At 44.7% G+C, this 23,668-nt stretch overlaps 1 protein-coding gene across 1 annotated transcript; it reads left to right on the top strand.

Annotated features, from left to right (window-relative positions):
* The first annotated feature begins 1,078 nt into the window (after positions 1-1,078).
* PCP4L1 (Purkinje cell protein 4 like 1) lies at positions 1,079-16,712 on the top strand. Its single transcript, XM_007484980.3, has 3 exons — positions 1,079-1,394; positions 14,423-14,477; positions 15,172-16,712. The coding sequence occupies exons 1-3, from the start codon at positions 1,386-1,388 to the stop codon at positions 15,306-15,308; spliced, it is 201 nt and encodes a 66-aa protein (XP_007485042.1). The 5' UTR covers positions 1,079-1,385; the 3' UTR covers positions 15,309-16,712.
* Positions 16,713-23,668: the final 6,956 nt, after the last annotated feature.

A 23,668-nucleotide genomic window follows, 5' to 3' on the forward strand; every position in this document is an offset into this window, starting at 1 on the left:
GTATCTAAAGATATTACAATTAATCGGTGCTCAATAACCAAATTCCTGGCACAGAGCTTGGGAGGAACTGACCAAGCTTTTTTTTTCCCTCCTCATTTTTCATTTAATTAATTAATTTAGAATATTTCCCCATGGTTACATGATTCATGTTCTCCCCCCCTCCAGCTGATGAGCAATAATTCCATTGGGTTTTACATGTATCATTGTTCAAGACCTATTTCCATATTATTAATATTTGCAATAGAGTGATCATTTAAAGTCAAAGTCCCCAGTCATATTCTTATTGAACCATGTGATCAAGCAATTGTTTTTCTTCTGTGTTTCTACTCCCACAGTTCTTTCTCTGGATGTGGATAGCGTTCTTTCTCATAAGTTCCTTGGCATCGTCCTGGATCATTGCATTGCTGCTAGTAGAGAAATCCAATACTGTCCATTGTGCCAAAGTGTATCCCTCTCTGTGTACAACGTTCTCCTGCTGACCAAACTTTAGAGGGTCATGCTTTGCCAAGCCAAACATCTTCAATTCAGAAATGTGTCTTATGTGTTCAATCTCCATGGTGAGAATGTTGGTCCTTAAGAGCAAAGAAGCATGCTTTAAATTTCTCTGGAGCCTCTACAGTGCCCAGGATGGTAGCAAATATGCTGTTCTTGCAAGGGAGGGAGAACACGGACAAGTTATTTTCAAAACAGAAAGACATTTGTTCTCAATTTTCTCCATTATTTTGCATGGAAACCCTTAGAAGTAATCATGGCTTCTCTTTCTCTTTTGCCCCCCTACCTGCATACATCAGCAAGATCCAGTGACATCTGTTGTTGGATCTTCCTTTTCCAATCCATGCTCTCTTTCTCGACTTCCCATCACCCTTTGCTATTTCCCTCCCAACTTTTCCCTCCTGGTTTATTTCTCAAACACGCACTCCCCGTCTTCAACCCCCCCCCCCCCCCCAATCTCCCCCTGCTTCTCTCTCGCTTGTCTATCTTACCCTAGTTTGGAAATGCTGCAAACCACTGAGCCTTCTGCCATTGGCTGGGCCCTACTGTCAGTCTGCTGGCATAAGGCATCTCCATTGGCCAAGCCGGAGGTGGGTCCTGGGAGCTGGATATAAAACACGGGGCGGGCATCTCGGAGCCGCTTTGACAGGACGGCTCAGAAGGGGACTCCCGGCTGGGAACTAAAGGACTCCAAAACTGGGGTGCCAGGTGCCCAGGAGCAAAGGTCCTTCTGCATTCTCTTCTCCTGTGTGCCCAGAGCCACACGCCCCATCTCGTAGGCAGTTCCGTGAGTCAACCACCGACGGGCAACGGCCCCCTTAGACAAACACCGTCTCAGTTAGCCCCATTCACCTGCGGGTGCAGCTCTCCCAAGGCACTCCGTCCTGCCCGCCATGAGTGAGGTAAGCCCACTCGAGGAGGGTCGCCCCCGACTTTTCCCTGCCCTGGGGAGGGAGGAGAGTGAAGGCGGGGAGAAGGGGGGCTGCTGCGGGAGGGGCATCCCGGCAGAGACCCGTTGCGGGATTACCCGTGGAGGGAGGGAAGCACTGAGACTGGAACCCCCCCCCCCCCGCCCTCCTCGAGGAAGCCCAGAACCGCGAGGAAAAGGGTCACTTATCCCTTGTATCACTGGGATGTGAGCTCACTGCCAAGGGCGGGCAGGCGCTTTAGGGGTGATCAGAGTGCTGTGGGATGGGTGGGGGGATGGATTAGAGCTCAGTGTGGCAGCCTTCCCCATCCCCCGCCCCCCAAATCCCCTTAAGATACTCCCATTCTCCTGCTCTCGATGCCTGGTTTCTGGGGTTATTCCTGGGCATCCCAGGTTCATTCCTTCCCCCTCCACTCTAAGGGATTCATCCTTCTTTTATTATTTATGCACTTCTCTGACAACCCTCCGCCCTCTTCCTTTCCTTCTCCCTCCTTCCCCTCACCCTCCTCTTACCCTTCCCCAGTTCAAGAGACTTTTCCTTCTTTAGGAAAGAAAATGAGGTTGAGGGCATCCTTCTACTAGGGATAACTGGGGTCTAGGGAAGAGCTATTTGATCATCTTTACTAATATACCTTGGTGGGTAGTTTCCATAGTCTCCTATGCAAAGACGACCTATCTTGGGTGGAGGTTGGGGTGGGGTGGAGTGGGGGGGGGATGAGGGTGGAGAAGTACCTTAAGTAGTATACATCCCTCCCTCTGCAGTGTTAGTCAATCGGTATGGCTGCCAGGGGAAGCCTCATTGGAAATGAGGGTGGCCAGTCTCAACACAGTCATCTTACAGCATTCTGATCTCAGACTAGTGTCCATGGGAGAGGGCCAGAGCTCTGACTTTGAGGAATGTACCCCCAGTTGTCTGTTTGTGCTAACTTAAACAGTCCCAGATCCAGAAATCAATGTTCTCTGCTAAAGTCTTGGGCAGTGACAGTTCCAGCTTGCTTCTCAGTCCTGTTTTCTTCCCAGGATATGGTTCTTCTCCCATTGGTGACTTGAGATTGTCAAGAAGATTTGTAGAATTGATTTCTGGACATGAGTTAATCCCAACTTCTCAGCTAGATGTCAGAGCCTTCTGTTTCTTTTCTTTTTCTTTCTTTTTTTTTCTAGTTTAGAGATGTTGAAGAATGGGGAGGGGAGAAATACTACAAATATTCCCAAGGTCACTTGTTTAGGAGTAGGGCCTTGGAGTCTTGATTCCCAATTGAAGACTCTGGTTATAATATAGAGTTGCACTACTCTCTCTTGCAGAAGGATGCCATCCAGGGTGCTAATTAGTGCCAACCACAAAGTTTTCTTTGGTTGCCATGCCCACTAAGTTTATCTTAATCGATTTAGTCTAGGGGCCACTAGATGAAAGGAAATGGTTCCAGCCCCCCAGCTAATTGCAACCATGACCAAAGGATGCTTTTCAGAGAGGGAGCAGGAAATGGACTAAAGCTACCTCCTGGGTTTGCCTCCAGCTTTGTTACTGAATACTAATGTAAGAGCTGAGGTAACCTTAAAAAATATTTACTTAGTTCAATCCTTCTCCACCCCACCCACCCCCATTTTGCAGATGAGGAAAGTGACTTTGAGATCCCAGAGTTACCACAGCTAAAAAATGGCACATGTAGGACTTAAATTCTGGTCTTTGGACTTATATTACATCATGCTTCCACCTTTAATAGGAATGCAAAGATTTTCTTCATTCTTCCTCCCTCATGAAGATCTGGGGTTGATCCTTTCTAGCTATTTCTAAATCTGAAAGTTGCAACTCAAACTGCCCCTGGGAGCCTGAGATCTAAGAACTGTGGCTGCATGGAGCTAATGTGGTCAGCCTCTGATGTTGTAGAGAGGGCACATTTCCTCCATGGGACGCTGGTCTAAGAGATGGGATTTGCTGTAGGGTTTTGGTCCCAGAAAAACAATTTCAGTGGTAGGAAAAACAATCTAATGCCCTGAGGGAGTCTAGGTCCTAGGGTGGTGGTGGTGGTGGTGGTGGTGGGGAGGTTGTACCCTGACTCTGCAGCTGAGTGTGATCTCAGTCTGGTGGGTAGTGGAGTGGTAGGGGATAGGATCTCAGGATACAGGATTAGCCATCCCTGTGTTTGGTGCTGTTGGGTGTTCCCAGTCTGTCAAAATGAACTGGATCTAAATAACAATTTGGATATTGAAACTGTCCTCTTTGTTATGGAATTGAGCCCAGCACTAGGGATGGATATTTATAAAAATCAAACTGCAAAAATGAGCCACCTGGGTGTGTACAGGGACAAGCTGACTCTGAAACTATTCCCCAAAGGGGTCCCTGCTTCCCAGAGGGTTCGGGCCCAGCCTGTTTTCTTCCTCTCCTTAAGATTATTGTGAAAATCGGAAGTGCTGACTGAAAGTCCGAAGCTCCAGGGAGACACCAAACTGCCTCAGTCTTTTTAGCCCATCCCTGCAGGCATAAGTGCCCAGCTTGGGGAAGCCCTGGGTACCCTGCATCTTACGCAAGCTTTGCCTCCTCCGCTTGTCCCTTTCCTTACTCCAGGGAAGCTGCAGGAAATGGGAAGGTTTAGAATTCCCTTCGGAGATCCCCATTTCACCTGAAGAATCAGTGCTGGGAAACCCCTTTTAATAAGCCTTAACTAACAGAAGCCAGAAGGGCTTAGGCTTGGGGGGTGGGATCAAAGATACAGGGGGGATAACGGTCTGCTTCTGTTTTGCCTTCCTGTTTCTTTCTTATCATGTAGTACTGCAGCAATAGAGTTCCCTTTGAGTGTGTTCCTGTCTGCATGCGCATAAAGAGACGCTAGAGACTACTTTATGTATATTTACCCCTTCAAGTAGGGTTTGGTGGCTATGTGGGGAGGGGCTTTACGGGGTCTGATCTAGAAGCAGAGGGGCATTCAGCACACTTTATGTAGTTTTATCTTCCATTTCAAGAAGAGGTGGGGATAAAATTTACCATAGGACCCTGGTTTCTTTCTGTAAGCCCACTGTCATGCAATGAATCGAATTGCTTGAAGCTTAATTCTGATTCCTGCCCTTTTCTTCTTCCTCAGCTGCATCTGTGACCTAATGGAAGCATAGCTGCAGTCCCTTACCCCAGGAGACTTTCTGCTGAAATGGGGCATATGGGTGTCTAGGTGACTACTCAGATGGGTCAAAGTAACCCTCCCCATAATGAAATTCCTGTTAAGCTAACACAATTCTGCTGTGACCTTTCCAAACCAGTAGGTTAGAAACCTGGTAGGAACCTGGAATGACCATGTTTCTTAATAAACACTTGTTAATTGATTTTTTTTCCCTCTAATTGGCAGTTCCATCCCTTTTAGAGAAATAATTCACTGTTTTCTACCCTTGGATGGATAAGGAAAGAAAACAAAGCCCAGTTAGGTATTAAGTAATGCAACCTATTAGAAGATTTGAGGCTAAGGAATAGAAGAACCTGGTTTGGCACTGTTTCTTGAGGTTGGTGTGATAAGCTGCCCCTCTGGTCTAGAAGAAATGGAGAATCCTATGGTCTAAAAAGATACCACATCAAGGGGGCAGCTGGGTAGCTCAGTGGATTGAGAGCCAGTCCCAGAGACGGGAGGTCCTAGGTTCAAATCTGGCCTCAGTCACTTCCCAGCTGTGTGACCCTGGGCAAGTCGCTTGACCCCCATTGCCTAGCCCTTACCACTCTTCTGCCTTGGAGCCGATACTGACTCCAAGACAGAACGTAAGGGTTTAAAAAAAAAAAAGATATCGCATCACTTTCCAGCAAGAACAGCAAGCTATGGGGGCAGCTGGGTAGCTCAGTGGATTGAGAACCAGGCCTAGAGATGGGAGGTCCTGAGTTCAAATGTGGCCTCAGACACTTCCCAGCTGTGTGACCCTGGGCAAGTCTAACCCTTACCACTCTTTTGCCTTGGAGCCAATACACAGTATTGACTCCAAGAAGGAAGGTAAGGGTTTAAAAAAAAAGAACAGCAAGCAGTCCCTGGACTCTCAGAATTGGAGGGGGCATAGGTGTGAGGGAGTCTCTACTGAGGCTGTTATAGGTAAAGTAATAATATTTCAGATGGTGAATAAGGAGCCAAAACTGATGAATTTTGCACTTGTAGCTTGGAGTGAGATGTCAGAATTCACTAGTGTAGTTAAGGGTGTTGGAATTGGGGAGGGGGGGGGGAGGAATTCAGTAAAAAAATGTGCGTCAGAGAAGAGAATGTCACTATTCATTTCCATTGGGAGAAGCAGGTGCAAGATTATCCTGGACCATAGAAATACCACTGTGTTCCATCTTAAGAAAATCCTAATTAAAACCTGAATGAAAAGAACATAAATTAGGAAGTCATTTTTATTTTATAAATGATGTGCCACAGAGTTCTTTTAAATCACTTGTGTCACTAGCATATTTAAACTGAATTGATTTACATGCATTTTTTTTCAGGAAAATAATCTTTTATGTCCTCCACTGAAGACTTTCTTTCATGATTCATAGTGACCCTGGGTTCTTGAAGGCAATACCAGTGAATTGTAAGCTCTGGCAGGTCCTGCCAAGATGAAAAGGCTCTGAGTACATGCCTGGCAATGAAACATGGGTCTCTCATCCAAGGACCAGTCTAACTAAGTGCTGAGAGGCTTGTTGCCAGAAAGTTGGCCACCAGGTGATACATTTTTGGCCCCAGCACTTCATGAAGATTCATCTGTTAAGGTGTTGATGGAGCTCCCACATTGACAAAATCACAGATGTTTTGAAATAACATGTACATTAATATACGTAACACAGAAACTGTGAGAAAAATTAAGTTAACTTTTGCAAATAGATAGAGGGAAAGACGTTTATCATGGGTGACAAGAGGAATTGATGGGATGGGTCATGCAGTTTAAATCGATTTTTGTCCATTTTTTCTTTTTTTAAAATTTGAATTAATGTATTTAGCCAATTTAGAACATTATTCTTGCCCATTTTTTCATGCTTGATGTCTAGTCACTTTAGTGAGAGGCCATGCTGGTTGACAGATGTAATGCAGGTATGGAGATTGTTAACTGGTAGAAAGGGGTTTTCATGGTTCTTTGTATTATGTCTATTTCTATTACAATACTTAGCCCATGTGGGTGTGAGAGTCAATAGGATAATAGATAATAAATGCCTTTTACCATTTAAAGCACTCAATAATGGTAAGGTGGTGGTTATTATTGGTATTATCCATACTATTACCACTATTACCTTAGCCTCTGGAGCTTATCAGAAACAGCTGCTACTACTGCATTGCAGAGAGGATTGATAGTATGAATTTCTTAATACATAGCTATCTGCTTTTAGCCCTGAGCAACTGTTGGGTTCACTGGATGTTGGGGATAGGACTGTTGGCTCAGGTTTGAATATTTAGTTCTTGACTCAAAGGCTTCCACATCAAGTTCATAAAAGCCTTGGGAGCAGAAATGTGAGAGGAATAGAGAATAGAGAATCTGCTGAGTTAGTCTGTGACAATAAGCAAAGTCTCAGAAACTACCAAACCCCAAGTATGTAGTTTCTAAATCCATGCCTCTGTCCTGCTTCTTAAACTGAGAGGATTTTACCCCAAATCATTCTTCAGGGATGGTAAATAGCATCCCCCCTTCCTTTAGTTGTCTCAGAGACCTAGATCTTAAGGAAACCTTAAATCCCTCTCTTTGTAGTACCTAGGCTCTCCTATTTGGTTTTCCTAGGAACTGGGCAGGAGTCTTGAAAGCACATTTTTAGAAAGTCATGTGGATGTCATATTTCTCTTTCCCCCTAGGGAGACTCTAGAGGTGATGCCCACCTGGGTTTCCTGGCCCTCTGTCTAGTGAAAAGAGATATCAGGGCTGATTATGCCCACTTACCACTACTGTCCATGGCACCTTTCTCCTCCCACACTAACCCCTCCTGCTGAGTGCTTGCTTGTTAGGCTGTAGGGGGACTAATACGTTTATTTTGAGTCATTAACACCATGGGTGGGATGCACACTGAAGATTATAGTAATAAATGGTGCCTTGGCACTACTCTTCCCCCCAGTGTGCGGTGAAGGCACAGCCTTGAGCTGTGTGCAGTGTGCTACAAATAACCACTCATTAAACCATTGCAGCCTAAGCTGGGGGAATTGGGGCTGGGGCTGTTGACTCACTGCATGTGGTGAGCTGGCTCGGTCAACCAGTTCTGACTTTGGCTCTGGGTGAGGGTGAGGTGGAGAGGGGGGGGGCTCTGCTATTCCAGGATTCAGGGGGAGGGATTGCTGGATGTGGGACCCTGGTTGGCTGGAAATCAAAATTATGGAGTCTCCCTTCTTTGTTCTTGGAGGGCCCTGGGAAATAGGATTCTGGCATTCTTTGGAGGATTTGTGATGAATAAGGATGAGGAATACCTGAGTTCTTTTTCTGATTCTCATTATCTGATGGGGTGACCTTGAGCAAGTATTTCTTGTTCTAGCTGTGTGAGGACTACAGCTGGATCCTATTCTGAAGTGAATGCAGTTCCAGAAATGCCTCCAAAACACAAGTAAGGAAGAGCCTGCCAAGGGCACTTGGGATTCACAGAAAACTTTCCCTCCTTTGGCAGTGCCTTCTAACTGACAGCAGGGCACAGAATGCAGTCAGGGAGGAGCCAGTATTGGGGCTGAAGCCCCAGTCTGCCCTAGGGGTTTGAACCTGGGCCCATTAACTTCCTGGCTCCCTTAGGTTGAGGACTGTGCCCAATTTTGGTCTGTTTAAAAGAAAAAGCCCCTTTAGGATTCCCTGCTGCCAATCTGCAGGCACATGTTCATGTTAGCACGTAAGCCTGAGCGCTGTGCTTGGTATCACGGGCAAGAAGCTATGTATGAATTCAGGCTGTGTTTGTATACAGCCATATTGAGGATGCAGTGCAGAGATACCTATGCAGAAGAGGTCAGGCTTTTGTTTCTGCCAGTCGGTGCCCAGGGCATCCTGCTGATTTCTCTTTAAGGGGGCCAGTGAGAAGGGCACGGTGCGGTTCGCCACTCCTGAGATGAATCCCAACTCACTGTTTGGAGCAGAGAGGGTGACACTATCTTGCCTGTTCTGGTGGCAGTGGTTGCTGTGGCAACACCATTAAAAATGAAAGGGAGATGAAAGGAGGAAGAAGGGGAGGGGCTTGAGGAAGGGGTGGGCTGAGCCTGAGTCTCTAAGAGCAGATACCCTGGGTTATGGGGATCTGACCACGGCAACAAGAAAGCCACCCCCAAGATTCTGGTGCCTTGGATTTCCCTAAAGCTTCCTCTTGAAGAAAGGTGTGAAGGCAAGGGTGTGGGGCTTTGCCCAGGGACTTCTACCCATTCATTCCCAAACAGTGATTTTAGTCCTAGACAAGCACAGTCCCCGATAAATAACTGAAATGCTAGCATGTCCAAAGCCTGACTTCCATTCTGACCCTACAGGCTCCAAACCTCAAACTCCTCTACAAAGTGCCGTACACTGTTTGAGGCAGGTCTCGCACCCCCTTTTCACAAGAGAATTGTCATTTCTTCCTTGAGTCCCATTACTTGCCCTGGTTTGCAGCATTTTTGGGTTGCTTCTGAGAAGTCCCAGGAAGATGTGCAAGCCTGAAGGCTTAGAGTTGCTACAGAGGGTATTCCACTCTCCCACCCCCATCCCTAAGACCGTTATATTCTCCTGTGCTGGACAGTTGGAACCATTCTGGTGATTTTCTAGTTAAAAACCCCCAAATGAAGACACTTTGGAATTCTTGGACATCTGTGACATTCTGGAGATCATGATCCCTGGGACAAGTAAATGAAATCCCTTTGGGTATTCCTGTAGTGCAGAGTAGGTCTCTGGGTCTCCCATTCTCCACCCCTACTTCCAATTCAGAAGGGCTAGGGGTTCCCTCCCATCAGTTAGCTTAAATTGGGATATTCTGTGGCAACTTGTTTTGGCTTTAATGCCCCTAAAGGACCACAGGCACCCTACTAGCTTGTACCCCATGTATCTGTGAATTTAAAACATACTTTATTTTATTTCATTATTTTTTTTAAACCCTTACCTTCCGTCTTGAAATCAATACTGTATATTGGTTCCAAGGCAGAAGAGTGGTAAGGGCTAGGCAATGGGGGTGGTCAGGTGACTTGCCCAGGGCCACTAAAAGGTACTTTAGTAAGAGAAGAGACTAGAAAAAAAGTTCACCTTTCCCTTGATTATCTTCCCTATTCAAGGTCATACACTGAAGTGACGGGAACCATTCTTTTGGTTCTCCTTCTCCCCTTCAAAATAGCTTTAGAACTGACAACCGAATAAGGCTTCCCAGCTCTCAGGAAGCAAATTCCATGCCAGATACTGGTGAGATAGGACTAAAGTGGTTTTGGACCTTATAGGAACTAGAACCTCCTTCCACATCAGATAGCTAGAATGCTTTTATGAACCAGTTAACTGGCATGTGTGATGCTAAAAGGAGATAAAGAGAGCAAATGTGTGGCCATTTTCAATTGCTGGGAGGTAGGAAATAAACAGGAACATTGGTGAAAGCAAGAACAGGTATGGGGGTTTGGGGGTAGGAGCACATGGAGGCTGGTGCTGTCATCTTGTCTCTCTGTGAAACCTCTTGAACCAGGATATTTGGATAGGTTAGAAGAAATAGCACCTGAGACAGTAGCCCAGCCACTTCCTTTCTTGCTTCTGCTCCTTGTTTGGACACATTCTCATGTGAGAGTCCATGCAAGCAGAGGAAAATAAAGTTGCCCGTAGGGAATTGGCAACTCGAGCTTGGCTGATGGAATGGAACATGGTAGCCTGCTAGGCCCCGAGTTGAGGAAGACAGGAAGGCAGGGAGCCTAGGAGAGCTGGGCTCCATTGGGAGAAGGCTGGCTGGGACTGATGGCTCTCCAGGGTAGAGGTTCTGTTGCTAATAAGTAAGTAGGTGTCGGGCAGGCAGGAGAGAGGAGGAAGGATGGAGAATGAATAGCATTTGGTACTCTGTAGGCAGGGAGGCTCTTCTCAATCAAGCTTTGGGCTCAGTGCCCACCAGGTAACACCTTCACTGCTGTGAAACCTTGGGGCGACAGGCTGGGAGTGAGGAGTTGAGCAAGAGATTCAAGCTGAAAGGCAGAACAGCTCAAGAGACCAGGGACCCAGGCAGCATGGATAGAGGGTTACTAGATGGCCTTGGAGAGCCAGAGCTTGAACAAGGACCCCAACTGAACTTCAGATACTATGATAGAGCTTCCTGGAATGAGGGAACAGCTGTGTTTGGGAGCCCATCCCCAAATCCTCATCTTTTTGCCCTCCTCCTGGGCAGATAGACCTCCCTAAAGTGTTTGTGGCTAATTTGCTCCCTGTGGATATGGAGGAAAAACTGAGCTATGGTAATAACCATTTAGCTCTTTATGGGGAAGCAGTTGGGGTGGCCGATAGGGGAGAGGCAAAATCTCTAGGACTTTTTTTTTCTCCAATCCAAGGTTTGCCCTGCCTTGTGGTAGGAATATTTAATAAAGGAGTCAAGTTTGACCCCCCAACACACACACACACACACACACACACACACACACACACACACACACACACACACGGTTTTCTATGCCCCAGAAGAGGATAGAATGGGCATTAGTCCTAACTGTCAGATATATCTGGCTACTGAAGAGCTTGGTCTTACTTGAAAAAGGTGGTACGAATCTTGAGGGGTGCAGGAAGAAAATTTGTTAACTATTTATGACTAGAATGGTAGGTAATTAAGCATAGATCATAGGACCTGGTCCCCTAATGGCTCTGTCATTTGTGTGTGGTGCAGTTAAAGGGTGCGAAGCCCCTCACTCTCCTGTAGAAGTCCTTCTGTGCCTCATTCATTCTGTTTGGCTACAACAAAGTGCTCTAGTTGAGAGGTGCAAGTGTCAGAGGATAGGGCAGTGTGCCCCACGATTGCAATAGGAGCCCCAGCAGAGAGTACTTTCTCTGATAAAGCTAACAGAGAACAAAGCGTGTGCTCAGGGGCAGGTCCTAATATACTACAAACTGCTGTAGGACCAGAGGACCCAGCTAGATGGAATGGAGCACTAGGAGTGTGAGTTGGGTTGGGGGTAGGAGTTGTTTCTAAGGCCGTATTCCCTTGGGCTGCTTAAACATCCTGTCGTGTTAGCTCCACTGGATGTGGGGGGAGGAGAAAGGGAAAGCCAATTTGTTTATCTTAGGTGAATATTCTTGGCTTTTGGAAAATGAGGTTGGGTGCCAGGGGGGATGCCTGGGGAGCTGGAGGGGAGCTAGTAAAGGGCCCAGAACCAGAAAGAGGACAGAAGCTGGCGCTCCTGACCCTTTCCCCCTCCCCCCACCGCTGCAAACCTAAGAAAAACAAATAAAAAATTCAACTAAATCGAGAAAAAGAGTGGCTATTCTGAGAGCTAAGTGTCGAGGCTTGGGGACGGGAGAGGAAGGAAAGGAGGGAGAGAGCCTCACTGGAGCGCTTTCCAGCAGGAGGTGCTGTCGGGGCCACGAGGAATTCCCTGGCTCTTGTGTGGGGAATGGGAGTCTGGTGAAACGTTCTTTTCCCCACCGTAATCTTTGCAGCAGAACCCCCTGACTTTGTGCTTTGGAGGCTCTAGGTTCTTTCCGATTGAAGCCAAACTGGAGCTGGGAGTCCCCATGAGGCCAGACGGCTGCTGAGCGGAGGCTTCATTCCAGAGGCAGTAAGCTCAGGAGAGATTCGGAAAGGGAGGGAGGGGAGGAGGACAGAAGGAGGGGTCCTATATAGCTCAGTCCTGACATACATCCATGTTTAGAGAAACCTCAAGGACGGCCCATAGGAGTAAAGTCAGAAAGAGAGAGATGAAATTGGGCCACGTTGCCAAGAGGCCCTTCCTGGGCCTCAGGGCTGGGGTTCAGGTTATTTCGGGGTGATGGAGGGATTATGGGGAGGAACAGGCTCAGCTGTAGGTAATTGGATAATGGCTGAAGCAAAGATCAGGGCTGGGGATTTACTGGTAATGTCGAGAATGGCATAGAAGAGTCTTCCCATTTCTCTTCCCATTATTTCCCTCATTCTGCTCATCTTGGGGCGCTTGGGGACCCCGTCCCTTTCGCCCCTTTACTGTATCTGCAGTCAGCCTCCTGACCCTGGCACTGGCAGAATGCCAGCATGGGAAGCATTGCCAGAGCTTGGCTATTGTTAGCCCTCTGGATTGAAAACAATTTGCTTCCAGGGATGGCTCTAAGGACCCACCTAGAGGGAAGGAGGGAAGCAAGGAAGGACACAGAAGTGCTAGAGGTAAAGTTGGAGGGCCAGGGTTCAAATCCTGATCCAGCTCTTCACCCTTCTGGTCTTCTTTTCCCTACTGTAAAATAAGAAGATTACAGAGAGGCTTCAAATGCCCTTCCAGCTCCAAATCAATGGTAATCCGTGGAATTTTGGTTCTGCTTCCTTAGGGGATCCTCTCACACTGGATCCTCCTTCAGTAAGGAAAGGAAAGGAAGAAATCCCTTGTGGACCCAAGGACCACAGTGCAGAAAATGGGGCTACTATGAAGGATTTTTGTTGGAAGGGCCCCCAAAACCACTCTTGGGGAGAGTATTGAGGGTGGAGGAGGGCAGAAAGGGAACAAAGGCTTTAGCTTCTGCCATTGTGTCCTTAGGTGGTGGCATATGTGTGAGTAAAATTGATTCTCTGGTAGGAGAGATGGAGAAGAGCCTCACAGAAGGGATCTTAGAAATCATATGGTCTAAGCTCCTTCATTTTACAATTATCAGCGACTTGAAATTTTAAATGACTTGCCCAAGGTCTTACAGCTTAATTATAGAGCCAGGATTCAAGTTCATTATTCACTGACTCCAAACTTTGTGCTGAGATGCCTCAGAACCAGGAACTTGGGTTCAAGTTCCACCTTTGGTACCTACTGTATAATCCTAGGCTAATTACTTAACTTCTTTACCTGGAGGCACTGCATGCAACATTCCACATCCATAGACTACCACCTATCCTAAGAAAGGATGGAGATCTATTTCCTCATTTCCCCAGCAGGACTGGTTATTATAACTACATAACAGTCATCCTTGTTCTAATATGGTTTTTGGTTACACTATTGCAGTTAGTAAGTGGCCAAAAGATAATGAACAAAAAAATGGTTCTCAAAAGAATGATAAACTATTAACCATATGAAAGACTGTTCTAAATCATCATTTAGGGAAATGTCAAATTAATAGAATTCTGAAGTTTGACTTTGCTAACACCAAATTGGCAAAGATGAAAGATTGAAATAGTCACTGATGGATACACTATTGAAATAGTCTATTCTGGAAAATAATCTGGAATTATACAAAAATGTGACTGAATAACTTGTTCATACCTTTTGATCCAGAGACCCCACTTTCCCAGTCCTTCTTTGTGGTAGCACACAAGTGGAGATAAAGTGGGTGCCCATTGATAAGGATATGGCCATGTATTCTCATTTTATAGAGGGGAAATCTGAAGCCCAAGGAAGGCAAGTGACTTATCCTCAGTCACAAAACAAATAGTAAAGGCAATACCCAAATATATAGTTTGCTCTTTTTTTTTTTTGCTTTTAACACATAGCCACTAGTTCATTTTCAAAGTTTTTCCATTAAAAAGTGTAACTTTGCTAAATTTTATTCCCTTTTATGTAAAAGAAGCAAAAAAAGGGGACAAGAATACCCAGCTATGCACATGATGTGACCAGATGCTCTTGAAAGTATTTCACTTAGTAGGAACTCTGCTTCTAACTCTTCATATGGTCAGAATTGAATATTATCACATCTGCTTAAAATTTTCTTTTGAGTTCCTGTAACTATTAAGGTTTTAATGACTAAAGTTTATGTTAAGATCCTATTGAAAGTACCCTAATAATTCTAAAAGGAAACGGTACTGAAGATTTCTGCAGTAGGATTACAGCTCTTCTTCAAAACCCTACATATTTTGTAGCTGGACTAAGGAGAATTAGAAAGTATGGTGAGCTAAAAAGGAGGGCTACTTTTCACCTCCACTTGTGTATCTTTTTCTAAGGAGCTATTTGATTTCTCTCATTTTTTCCTCAGCTCAGTACCAGCGAGTCTCCGAAAACCAAGCAGGCATCTGGTCCAGAAGAAAAAGGTAAGTAGGATTGGACTGAGCAGTTTTCCAGGCAGTGGCATCAAAGGGATATGTGTTGTTAGTTTAGAAACTCCTAAAAGCAGTTGAGCATGGGATTATAGGGTGAGTTAAGAACAGAAGCTGACTCTACCAGTGAGATCACAGATCTACACCAGATAGGAACAGCCATTTGGATATGCAAAAGGACTTTCTAGGCTAGAGGAACCACATCTAACTTCTTCTATTCCTCAAGTTGTATTCCCACAGCCCAAGGAAGGAAACTTCTTTATCTTATAATATCAAACATTAGTTTTGGGATTAAATCAGAGATGGAGTCAAAACAGTAAGAAGGAATTGTTTAATTGATTGTTTAATGCCTTATCCATCAATGCAGGAATTTAAGGGGAATTCTCAGGTAGAAGATTCAGAAGAAGAAAAGATGGTGCTTTGGGCCATGCAGAACATGAGAGTATATAGTGCCTGAAGTTCCTTTGTCTTGGTCTTGAAGTAGAGGGTCACTCCAGGCACATCATGGATGGTCCAGTCTGCAGTCCAAGTGCCTTGTTTCCATTCATGAAGTAGTATTACTCAGGAAACTCTAGACCTGGGAGGGCTAGGGAATGCTGGAGCCCAGTAAGATGGGGGATTTTAACTATCTGTTGGTTTCTGGATGGTACTGCTAAATTTACCCAAGGGTCCTCCTTATTGTCTACAGAGAAAACGGATGCCAAGAAGGGTGAGGAAGAAGAAATTGACATTGATTTGACTGCACCTGAGACAGAAAAGGCTGCACTTGCCATTCAGGGCAAGTTCCGTCGGTTCCAGAAAAGAAAAAAAGATCCCAGCTCCTGAGCCACCAGCCTGGCCCTTTGTCCTAGTTTCCCTTTTCCCTTGCACCTTTTTTCCATAGTCCCTGATTCTTCTGTATTCTTCTGTTCCTACTTTCTCCATCCCTGTCCCTGAGGCAATATCAACCCTCAGAATTGCCCCTGCCTCAGCCATTAGGGTGGCATAGCTATAAGGGACTTGGGGAAGTAAAGGAATCCAGTTAGCGACCACTTATCTAAGAGTGAACCAATCTCTTCCTGAAGATAATGACTCTCCTACTTTGTGTCTAGGCCATATGCCAGGGACTGACTAGGAGGGGCTCTGGTGGGAAACAAGCAGCTCTGAGGCTGAGTAATGGACCCCCTTGTCCACAGGGAAAGTTGATGCCCAATATGCCCTCCATGTCCACCATGACCAACACCACCATGAAGTTAATGATGAAGAGATTGACATTGATTATGACAGCACCTGAGGCAGAGAGAGCTATGATTGCCATCCAGGGCAAGTTTTGAGACTATCAGGAAAAAAAAGTTCCTCCTAAGCTGCCAGCCCTGTCTTTTGCCTGTTATCACCTCCTCCTGCACAGATCCTGATCCCATGTATCTTGGTTTCTCTCTTCTACTAACCTGTGAGGCACAGCTGTAAACCCTTGTAATATCCATCCTCTGTCCCCATCACCATAGTAGCAAAGCTCTAAGGAGCCAGAGAAAGCCAATCTCTCCTGTGTGAATAGTGCTCAGGAGCGAGGTCCCATGTCAGTGACTAGGGGCAACCACAAAGGGGCAGGGCAGGAGGTGATAGATGCTTGGGCAATTAAAGCAGAGCAAAGGCTTCAGAGAAGAGTGTTTGGGGGCAGGGGATAGGCACTTTTCTATCACATGCTAAACTTACCGATCTCTATGTCCCTCTTCCCAACCTCCTCTTATGAGCTGAGCCACAGCAAGTACTGGAGCCTTCCCTTTCCACATCCCCTTGTCAGATTAAACAGTTTATCATATTAGTGCATGCTGGGTAGATTAGAATTTCAGGGAAGGAAGATGGGGAGTAGTAAAGGCAAAAAATGTTCTCCCATTTCCCTCTATACCTCCCACCCAACCACCATTCTCTAAGGACAGGGAAATGAGAAGGTTAGAGAAGCTCAAAGATGAAGGGAAGGCAGGGAGAAAAATGGGATTTATATTGAAAGGCAGGAATGAAAGAGCAGTGAGGGGTTTCTGAAGTCTTGAGATAATGCCCAGGCGAGTGTCCTCTATGAAAAATATCCTTGGGCTCCAACAAGCCTCCCCATCCATCAGCCCTGCCTTTGGCCTCCTGAACCCAGTGTCTTCACCTTTCCTCCAATCTCCATCTATCCCACTGGGGAGGCAGGGAAGAAATAACTGCTCCTCCTCCCAAGGTTTTAGCATGTTTAATAAAAACCTCGAGTGACTTTGTTTCTGTCTCTACTTTTTGCGGGGAGGGCAGAGTTGTGGAATATGGAAGTTGGGTCAAAATGGCCACAGGGTGGCCTTGGATAGAGTGGAAAGATCTCCTTGGAATCCAGGTGAGTGGTTTCCATTGTTCCAGCCCCCAAATGGAGACTCTTGACAGGCGAAATTGCTTCATTAGTTTTCAATGAGACCCTAATTCTCCCATAAATCTCTTCCCACCTCTACCTTCCCACCCACCAACCTTGCTCTCACCTTGATTAACCTCTTCAAGTTTCTTTGTCTGCTAGTGCCACCTCCCCCACCAGGCACCTGCACTGCTCTCCCATCACCCTTCCTTCCTCCTCCTCTGATCTTAGAAGTTAGTGCATACTCCTTTCTTGAGAACAAACCTCAAATGAATTGTCCCTCTTCTCCTTCTTTGTTATTTTAAATTGGGGTGGGGTCAGACATTACCAGGGGGTCAGAAAGAAGGGGAAATTACCCTGTAAATTAGAATTATATATAACAAAATGATAATAACCTTCAGTTCAGCTTACAGTTGCTGATTAATGATACATGACATGAGAAATCCAAAGCCTTCTTTGGGGAACTCTGGTTCAGGGAAGCTGGGCTTGGAGAGCAGAACTACTCATTCCATTCTCTTGATTGAATGGCCCTGGCTACTGTGACCAGCCTGAGTGTTAGAAACTGGCTTCTTTCCCCAGACCAGGCTTGGTCCTCTAGGATCGAGTCCAATCAGCATCTAAGCTTCACATCCTATCATGTAGAAATTGTAGGGATATGGCAAATAGGAATGGAGAGAGGGAGAGTTCCTATAGTCCATACCCAGAGGTTTATCTATCCTGCCACTGTGCAGGGTAACGTCAGGATTCAGGACTGCCAAATGACAGGTGTCTCAGGTACTGGCCATGGAAGAAAAGGAAGTTTCAGTTCTAGAGAGGATGTGGCCAGTGGGAGCTCTGCCAGCTCCCTAGGTGCCATTGTAAGGTATTTGTTGTTGGCCCTGATATTCTTCTTGAAGGTACAAGTCTGGCATCTGGAACTTTATTTGATACTTGGAGGGCACAGTGGTAAAGTAGTGCCATTTCCTCCTAGCATTTCAGACAGAAGAGTGAAAGACAAGTCCTTGCCATACCTGACTCCATTTCTATTTGAATTATGGTCATCTCAGTGTCCACTTTGATTATTCCCTATCCTATGTGAAGTATGGCAAAGCCTAATTGCTAGCACTTTAGGCAGAAGATAGACATTAATTGTTGATGTGACTTGTACTTCCTTTTAGGACTTTGAAGTGAAGATAATATCCCTGTTTTGTTTTGTGTTTGTTTTTTTGTCTCTGTGGTGTCTCCTGTTTCTGGGCCAGTTGATAGAAGATGGAAGTTAGTTATTACTATGCTTTTTATTCAGGCACTGAAGTAAAAGTGATGCTCCCTGTTTCCCGGAGGTTTCTTTTCACAGATACTATCTCTTGGAGGATGCTTCCTTGTGTTTTTGGTTTTTTTTTTTTTTAATCCTTACATTCCATCTTTGGTAAGGCAACTGGAGTCAAGTGACTTGCCTAGGGTCACATAGCTAGGACATGTACGAGGACAAACTTGAACCCAGGTCCTCCCAACTCCAGGCCTGGCTCTCTTAACACTGGGCCACCTAGCTGCCCCTTGCTTGTTTTTTTTTTTACCTTGTTGGTTAGGGACACCCTGCCAAAGTTATCTGTCCTAAGGACCATTTTCAGCTGTTCTTGGAAGTCCCAACTAGTATTCCTTATCTTGTTCCTCTTTGTCAAGAGAGCAAAATGGCTGCTGGGTGGTTGGGTTTTTTTTTTTGTTTTGTTTTTTTGCATCTTCAGTGGTTACCAAGGAAGTTTTTTATCTTACCTTTAATCATTGGTAGCCCTTTTATCTTACCTTTAATCATTGGTAGCTAATACTCCTGTCTCTGCCCCATCGATAGTTTCTGTAGTGGCTTTGAGGATCATCCTCTAGATACCAGGCTCAAGGTGGTAGGCTTATCAAGAACCATAAGATATTTGACCCGTCGGTGCTCTCCCAAGTAGGAGGTTTGGCAGAAGAGGCAGGTCTGCCACACAAAGGAAGCAACAGCATTGGCAATAGTTTGAATTCTTAGATGAAGAAAACATCACATTGTCACACAAAAACCAGTGCTGCCTTTTCAGGTGTTCTGTTCTAGGTGCCACAGTTCCTGTCATGGCATGTACCAGTTGAGGCTGAGGCATAAGCTTATCAGATATCCATGTATATGTGCCCAAAGTCTATTTTTGCTGGCAAAAATCTTGGGGCAAAGTTGGTGCTTGTGAAGGATAGTTTTACAAGCAGAGGCACAGGATGAGGGCAGTGGAGAGTTGTTCTCCTGAGGAAAATAGGCTCTTCTTGGTAGATTGGAGGGAGTCAGTGAAATAGCATCCACAGGTATAGCAAGCAGAAATGATGTCCTGAGTATGCAACCATTTGTGCCTTTGCATGTTGCTGTGGTTACTGAATTCATGGTTGTAGAGAGGACAAAGGAACACACCTAGGGTGGCTTGCTGGCATCTTGCTTTTCAAATTGATTTATTCTTTCTAGAATCTGCTGCTACTACTTAAGAAGCTTGTCTTTCTCTTGCTATAAATCTACCTTCTTTCACTTCTTTCTACTTCCTGTGATTGTATCTCTGCTGATTTTGCAAATGGCATCCAATGCTTTTTGGGCATCCTCTATGGGGGCAGCCACTTGTGCTCCCCCTTTGCCTTTTTATTGTCCCTTTAAGCCCTTCTCTAATGTCCTTTCTTTCTGTTGTCTCTTCTAAGACTGCCCTCCATGGAAAGTGACTTCCTCCTCACCACTATCTCCTCCTAGTCTTGAGTTGATCCACTTTCTGACCAGCTGGCTTCATCCTCATCTCATCCTCAACACCAGACTTGTAGCACATAGGCTATTTCCTACTCCAGAAATGACAGGATTGAGGGTAGTCAGGGTCAGGCTCCAGTTTTCTGAAGCAGGAATAATCAGGCTTTGTTCAGTGGAGCCAGGGTAATGCATTTGTTTGTCTTGTTGCTGGGATGTGGACAGAGGAAGAGGCTTAGTCCTCCAGATAGACAATGAAACAGAGCTTTCCTCACCATAACCCTTGGCTCCCAGATCTGTGGATTCCTATTTTGGTCCCTTACCTGGTCTTGAGGCATTCTTATCATTCCCAAAGACCCAAAGCATCTTCAATTCCTCCAGAGTTTGAGGTAAACTGCCAACAAATGTAGGGTCTCAGTTTCTAATCATCTGCTCCAATCTACTGCTCTTTAGCACCATGACATCACTAATCTCTCTTACCTGCCCTCTCTCTTCTGGTCCTTGGTTCACATCAGAACTGATTCCACAAGTATTAGCTGAGCCCAGAGTCTAACTGATTCCTTAGCCTCCGTTTTCCTTCCGGGAGCTGGTATAGTCAGATGGGAGTCCAACCAGTTTGGCTTTCATTTATTCACTGAACAAGAATTAAGTGCTTAGTATGAAAGTACAAGATATACTACTAGTTCTAAGGATGTAAAGACAAAAACAATGTCCTTGCTCTTCTGGAATTTACATTGTGCAGGGGAAATACATCTTTTACACACTCAGCTTCTCTAGTTCTTTGGTTCTAGAATCATGATCAAACTCTGCCAAAAGAGTGGCCTCACTCCCACACTAAAGCACCCTTCCTCAGACACCATCTTCCTATTAGAACATAAGCTTCTGGAGGACCAGATTGTCTTTGCTTTTGATTTGTATCCCTGGTATTTAGTAGTTCTTGGCACAAGGTAAACACTTAAGACAATGCTTTCTCATTCATTTATTCATCGCAAGTCCATACTTGAGGAAGAGGAAGAGAGGAGGGCTTATAACTAGGGGATCCAAAAGGTTCTGTTAGTAGCCATTTGTAGGAGGCTATGTGGTGGGTTATGGATCTGTCTGAAGCCCAACTGGCATCCCAATTGAGGAAAGACTATTGGCAGACTTTAGGGAAAATGAACTGGGACAATGCTGGACTAAAGCCCTGGAATAAAGGACAAATAAGAGGTTGAAGCCCCTGATATTAGGGGCTCACTCCAGCCCCTACCTCCCCAGAGCTTCTGCCCTTTTTGTAATTTTGTGCCCCTAACCTTCATAAAGTTTATCCCAGAATGGGGAAATGGATTCTAGGGATAAGAATCTCAGTCCCTGGTCTCCATGGTTCTGTAGGTGGGGATGGGGTGGGGGTTGGAGTGAGGAGGGAAGCAATAGCAGGGTGAGAAATAGGGCCATAAGCCAAAAACTACTTAGATGCCAGCTGAGCTACAGGGACAAAGGACAAAAGAACAGTGGGGGTGGTGAGGGGTTCAGACCAGATTATACTAGAGGAAATTAACCTTCCTCTCTTTTCTAGATTTCCACAGCCTTCCTTTGTTCTCCTATTGCTTTTCTCTTGCCCCTACTCTTGCCTCCCTAAGCCCAGATCTTTCAGGATGTAGGAGTAGAGTTAGACCTGGAACCATGCCATTGTAGGGGACTAACTCCTGAAGAAAAGGGGTAAGCCTATTTACCTTTGGATGATCCATCCAAACCTGGTCAATTCTAGTCCAGATGGGAGGTAGGGGGGTCTCATTAGGTTGTTTGACCTTACACCAAAATGAAAGTCTACCAAAAAGGAAGATTTTCCTAATGTTTCTGGACAGTCTTCTCAGTTATCTTATTAATTCCAGAAAGAAGAAGCTATCTGGTTACAATCAGGGCAATAATAATCCCAGTAAGAACAGGGAAATCAAGTCTCAGAGTTAGGAAAACAATTTCCCAAGGGAATGGTGAAAAGTACAAAACCCTCAGAGTTCAGTTTCCATTTCAGTCTTTGTCTCCATGACTATCTTTTTAACACAATCTTTATCCCCTATCACTATTTTCTTCACCAGAGTCCAGTCCCTAAGTCTTCTAGTTGTGCCCTAAGTTTTAAACGTGTACCCCAGATAGCTGTCCTTCCTGCTAAGCACAGAGGAGAGCTTCCTCTAACTTATTTCTAGCTCTTCATGTAGTGGGAAAAGAAGAAAGAGAGACTAAGTCAAAGAAAGAAGCTTAACCAATCAGATGATGGGGGCCATTAGGGATGGAGCTAGAATGCTTGGTGAAGAGGTCCAATGGCAAGGGCCAGGGAGGGCTTTAACTGTTACTCCTCTCACCAACACTCTTCCCCATGTTGAAGACAGTTGAAAGCATTATATAAAGCAAATTGAAATAGAAAGGGGCCACTGATGTACTTAAGGACCCCAACAGGCCTCATATTGACTTAGAAAACCACATATTAACATTATCTATGTTCTACTGAATATTCATTCAAAAATTTTTCCAATCACATTTTAATTTGGTTGGGTTGGCCTATGGAATGTTGGGGACCACAGACCCTTGTGATATAAAAATTTTAATTTTCAGGGTAGAGAAACCTACTCCTGTGGCTTTCTATTCCCCAGCTTTTCTTTCTATCCTGCAGGATTAAATATGAAGTCTTCCATTTGGTATTGTGAGGTCCAAAGAAGGAAAAATTCTTTACTGATTCAGAGGATCAGAGAATATTTTCTGGAGGAGCTGAAATTTGAATTGGTCTCTCAAGGACTGGTAGAAATTCAAGGGAATTCCTTGAAGGAATAGGAATTTTGAGAATAGAGAGCAATATGAACAAAGACATAGGGTGGAAGATGCTGAGGTTCAGAATCTATTTCTCACACTTAGTAGCTGTGTGACTTTGGGAAAGTCACAACCTTTCAATCCTTAGTTTCCTCATCAGTTAAATAGAGATGATAATAACAATTGCAGTCTGAACCTGAGAATGGAATGTTGTTGCAAATATTAATGTCAGGTATCCCATAGAATGTGGTGTCTTCTCATTCATCTCCTTTCCATTGGCCTACAAGAGCAATGATAATACCTAATATTTATATGGCACTTTAAAAATACCAGGTGCTGTTGTTAATCCCATTTTACAGATAAGGAAACTGAAAAAACAAAACAAAACACAGAAATCAAGTGATTTATGAGGAGTCACAGCTATTAAGTGTCTGGGGTTGAATCTGAACTCAAGTTTCTCTAACTTCAGGGTCAGAACTCTGTCTACCTCTGACATTTTAATTTCCCCCTCTCCTCATCTCTGAATCCCTCACTTCTTTTAAGATACAGCTCAAGTACAATCTTCCATAGTATCCTTCATCCTTTCTCAATTTCTACAGCTGCTAGTGACCTTTCTCCTCTATTCTGCATGAATTTTTATTCTGTATATATATATATATATGTATATATATATTTTAATATACATCTGTGGACACACGTTACCTCCCATAGAATGTAAGTTGCTTAAGTACAGGGATTGTTTCATTTTTTTGACTTCTTATCCTCAGTGCCTAGTACATAGTAGATGCTTAATAAATGCTATTGATTGTTTGATTAAGGCCACATGTACATTTATAAATGTAGGGGTAGGGTTGGAACTACCCCATTTGACTCTAGTGCCTTCTAAGTACAAACACTTTTTTAAAAAATTGGATTAAACAGGGATAGCTAGGCATTTTGGTGGATTGAGATTTAGGTCTAGAGACAAGAGGTTCTGGGTTCGAATTTGACATCAGATTCTTTCTATCTGTGTGGCCCTGGGCAACCCCTTTTTCTTAGGTCTTACTGCTCTTTTGCCTTGGAACTGAAGAAATAATGTTGATAAATTGGACTTGTGAGGAGGAGGATGTGATTAGATACTTGTTTGATGTCCACAAAAGTATCTTTTAACTCTCCTCTCTGAAGGAAAGCCAGGGATGACTTCCCTTCCTTAGGTCAATATGGAAATTTCTTAGAGACACACTATATAAATAAAAAGCTATTTATTTATGTTTCATAATATGAAAATAAGGATTAATAATAAGGAAACCTTAACACTAGCCAAAACTGCCTCTACCCACCTGCTAAGTCCACCTC

This window comes from Monodelphis domestica, chromosome 2, assembly GCF_027887165.1.
Source record: "Monodelphis domestica isolate mMonDom1 chromosome 2, mMonDom1.pri, whole genome shotgun sequence".
Lineage (NCBI taxonomy): Eukaryota > Metazoa > Chordata > Mammalia > Didelphimorphia > Didelphidae > Monodelphis > Monodelphis domestica.

What these genes read in the sequence shown, in the direction of transcription:
- PCP4L1 (XM_007484980.3), top strand. An exon ending in ATCTGGTCCAGAAGAAAAAG is followed by an intron (nt 14,478 to 15,171) that starts GTAAGTAGGATT and finishes TATTGTCTACAG; the next exon opens with AGAAAACGGATGCCAAGAAG.